Raw genomic sequence first — 4074 nt, forward strand, 5'->3', positions numbered from 1 at the left:
ACGACCCCCGAACATTGATCCACAATAACCCTATGGACTAAAATCAGAATTATGCATACATTACAGGTAGTACCACTGTTGAAGTAATCGGAAACCGGCAAATTTCCGTATTCAGATATTCTGAACTAGCCTGTTCCATTAAATGTGACCATGTCTCGCTTGTGAGCTGCATCCATTCTGTTCCTGCCTCTGCGCTCTGTACTGGCTATACACTATACTGGCTTTTCTTATAGGAATAGTGCTCATGAGTGGGTTTTTTTGCTTGGAGGACTATCAAACTAACCATCTCTCAGTGTCACTTTTGTTGAATAGTTGGTTTACTGATCCACAAATTTACCGCAGTGGTTGGCCTACCATGCCGTCATGTACTTGCATGCTGAATGCTTTTCGAGTGTGGGCGATCGCCCTAGTTTGCACACTGACTTGGTGCACCCTATTTTTAAGGTACGCTAATCTGTTTCCTTAGATCTTGCTTCACAATTTCTCAGCAGTATTCCTGCTATGGTGACTTGACTGTGCTCCGTACTTTAGCTTTTCAACCTCACGCCAATCACTGCAGTGGATGCACAAGGAATTGAAAGTCACTTGGATTCAATGCCCGAAGGCATTCAAACTGTGGATAACCTTTTGCGGTTCTTTGATTATTGCAAACAGTACCAAAAAGAAGTTCGGAAGAATAGGACCGCACTTGTGGAGTACTGGAAATTCATGAACGGTGCAGTGATGAAGGAGGTGCTTGACGAAGTCGTGTCAAAACATCGTTTGCCGAAATCAGACTTTTCACCAGGTATTTTCATTTTCAACATCTTGGATTTCGCCATATCCTATTTGATTTAGAGGAATGTGAACTAGCTCTATACTAAGGCTGCCTCCTATTTCAGCGTCCACCTTAGTTATTGAAGTGGCAACGTTTACCTGATATGTCAGTGAGTTTCATTTGTGCTGACTCTTCTCCTGGAATGTGTGGACTAAAAACATCGTAAAAGATGCAGAAAAACCTATGTGTACATGGTAGTCACTGTACGGTTGACACTAGAACAACAGCAATGTTTGCCTTGTTTCGGTTGACCAAACTACGGTCATTTTGACGACCACAAATGTTATGAACCGTTCGATACAAAATTTTTGGCTCTTTCAGAATAGGTCAAGGGTTGTGCGCCACCTCTGTATATTCTTTGATAGTTGTTTGAGTCAGCCGTCTGTCTTGTCTCTCGGCATAATATGAACGAATTATGGGTCGTTTTCGCTTAAACCTTGGGAAAAATAACCCTATTGGATTTGAAGGAATGCGGAGAATTCAACCGTTGTGAGTACATATTTGTGCATTCGGGGCAGGTTTTCACAACCAAATAGACTCCGAGTATAGAAATGTCTGTAAAACTGGCACTGATATATACGCATGGTGCTACGTTTTTATTTTTTTATTTTTAATTTTTATTTTGACTGTATTGCCCTTCATCTAGGCCGCTGTGACCCCTGAAGGCCGTTCCGAGCACACCTCCAATAAACCCAATACTGTATGGTGGAGGGTGGGTGCAGGTATTTCAGTATTATGCAAGCCTTCTCGCGTAGCTTTTGAACCACAGAGCCGCTGTTCACAAGAGGTGTGGACTTAGTTTGTATGCCTTGCTCCACTCCTTGGTATGAATAACTGCTTCATTTCATGAGTTCAACCATATTTTAGAGTAGAAAGCCAAAGACCGTCGGCCTTTTGTTTTTAAAACAGCTTAGTGGTGGAGCTAACAGCCACTGACCTTGTAATCTGACGATGGTGCGATATTCTGTTCGGACGTAATAGCCCATCAAACATGTAGGCCCCAGTTGAGTTTGAAATCACCGGTTGTCTCGGTCAATAAAGTTGCTAGAATCGCTTCCTATCCTTCTTAGGTGTCGGCTGCCCGTAGATCGTACGTTTCAATGACACACTGAAAAAGCAAGCATACGGACTACTGTCGGGCAAACTACCCATTGAGTTACGCCCTCTACTCGCCCAGCTCGCAATGTGGGGGTCTGGTGAGCGGTAAAACACCTGTCCGTGAAACCCTGAGCTATGCATCCGATGCACTATAGGATCAAAATAAGGTCTAGTAAAAGGCTTATTTACGTCACACCACAACCTTTGTCAACGGTAGTTACATGGACCTGCCCGAAAAGCCTGCGGTTCTCAGTCAAATTCCAACGACTATCGGGTCAATTCAAATGTGATGCAGCACAATTTCCCACAAAACCACTGTTTTCTCGCTATTTCAGCGCACAGTTCAAATTTGGAACGGATCGCAACGCCGGTTTACGTTATCCCTAGAGGAAAGACCTATGTCTGTTTACGTTAAGCGCAAGAAATTGGGTATTTTTCCCAAATAAGACAGAAACTGCTCTGCCTCTCTGAGTCGTAGTAGATTTGGCGTCCATCAAGTAGGTATAGAATGAAGTAATTTGTTAATGAATCATTCGGCTCGTGGAGAACAGACCATGACATGACAATTCTAGATCAAACTAATGTACAGAGCGCTGTCGGATGTTCCTGCCTTCTTGAGTGGAGTTGACCTACTTTTTCTTGCGGACGGCTAGGGACCCTGCAGTACACACTACAGTACAGTACAGTACACTACAGTACTGATCTAGGTTGAGAGCTTGCCGCCACTCCCTAACCGAACTAGCTGGCTAACGCTTGTCTGTCATTGCGTGTTGGACTTCCTTTGGCTGAAGTGCTTGGTCAAATAGAGTGATAGCGTCTTGCTCTCACATGGTGCTCAAACGTGGCTGTTTCAATGGATTTGGATTCTTGGCCACTTTTCTGTTGGCCTCTTCTTATTTTTCAGTAGAGCCTTCTTAACCCGTGTTGAAATGGTAGTTAAGCACCAGTTCCCACTAGTGAAATGTAGATATCGATTATGATGATGACATTGATGTCATTTGGTTCAGCTGAGAAATACCACATGAATCGTCGCTGCTGGTCAATACATCACATCAAGGGGCAAAGAATGGCCAAGGTATTTCAGTGATCAAGTCTGGTTTCACAAGTTTTCTGATAAACCCCTCGGTTGATATATGGTAATTAATATTAAGCCTGTGGTTTCTGACATAGAAAGAAGGTGGCTGTATCGAATCCAATAACTTCCTCATCCAGCTCGCTAATATTGCCTGACCCGCAGAATACAAAAACATCTGTTTTTCTACATGCCTGGATTTCATCCAAACAAGGAAATCAGCCTGGTCCATGTCAACAGTGGTATTAACCAGGTCACGTTAACTGAGATCCTCGTCTAATCTGCACATTATGTGAAGGTACTCCAAGCGGCTCCCAGCGCTTTACACAGCTTCCTTGGTTTTCTTGACTGCATTTGTTAGTTCCTAATGCAGCTATCCACCGTGCACACAAACTGTAAGTAGTCGTGAGCAGACTATAGCCCACTGAGCCTACCATAGTTCTCGATCATGTGACAATTTGTGTTTGCATTTGTGGTTGTACCTCTTCCGTTCTCTTCACAGCGGATGTAAATGTTATGTTTCTCACATGCGGTTATGAAGTTGCTGCGCTTTCCAACGATCAGTCGCCATGGTGCGGTTTCCTGCGCGCACACCACCAGCTTGTTATGGAATATCTTTTGGATCTAAAGGTAACTGGTTTTTCACCGGATCCTCATTGTTTTATCGACCTGACGTTTGTGTGATCTCGGATTGTGGGAGTTGGAAATCATGATGCAGGACGAATTAGTTCAAATACCGAACACAAATATATGAAACTGATGAATACGCCCTACTTTACTGTCCTGAGGACAACCCAAAGGAGGGCTGTGCAGTTTCATCCTAAGACAAAAACATCTTTTCACGAGCACACGCTGAACGCGCCTAGATAGTGATAACACCCTCCCGTCGCACGTCAGATGGCCGATGCTACTATACCCTACTGTGTATTCAAACCAGGTTTATCGCTGCTCCTTCACTGTGAACTGGCCAGCATGATCATGTTGGAGCAGGATGAGAAATGCTAAAATGCACGAGTTCCACACGCACTGCAGTTATTAGTGGGCACTTTTTCGTACAATCTGACGACGTCCGAGGGGGCATTGTAAC

At 44.0% G+C, this 4074-nt stretch overlaps 1 protein-coding gene across 1 annotated transcript; it reads left to right on the top strand.

Annotated features, from left to right (window-relative positions):
• Positions 1-470: 470 nt before the first annotated feature.
• T265_15760 (hypothetical protein) lies at positions 471-3617 on the top strand (the record flags this gene model as incomplete). Its single annotated transcript, XM_009179085.1, has 2 exons — positions 471-787; positions 3490-3617. Coding segments are annotated over 2 exons (321 nt in total), but the record flags the coding sequence as incomplete, so codon positions are not given.
• Between the last annotated feature and the right edge of the window lie 457 nt (positions 3618-4074).

The sequence above is a fragment of the Opisthorchis viverrini genome, assembly GCF_000715545.1.
Source record: "Opisthorchis viverrini unplaced genomic scaffold opera_v5_887, whole genome shotgun sequence".
Taxonomy (NCBI): domain Eukaryota; kingdom Metazoa; phylum Platyhelminthes; class Trematoda; order Opisthorchiida; family Opisthorchiidae; genus Opisthorchis; species Opisthorchis viverrini.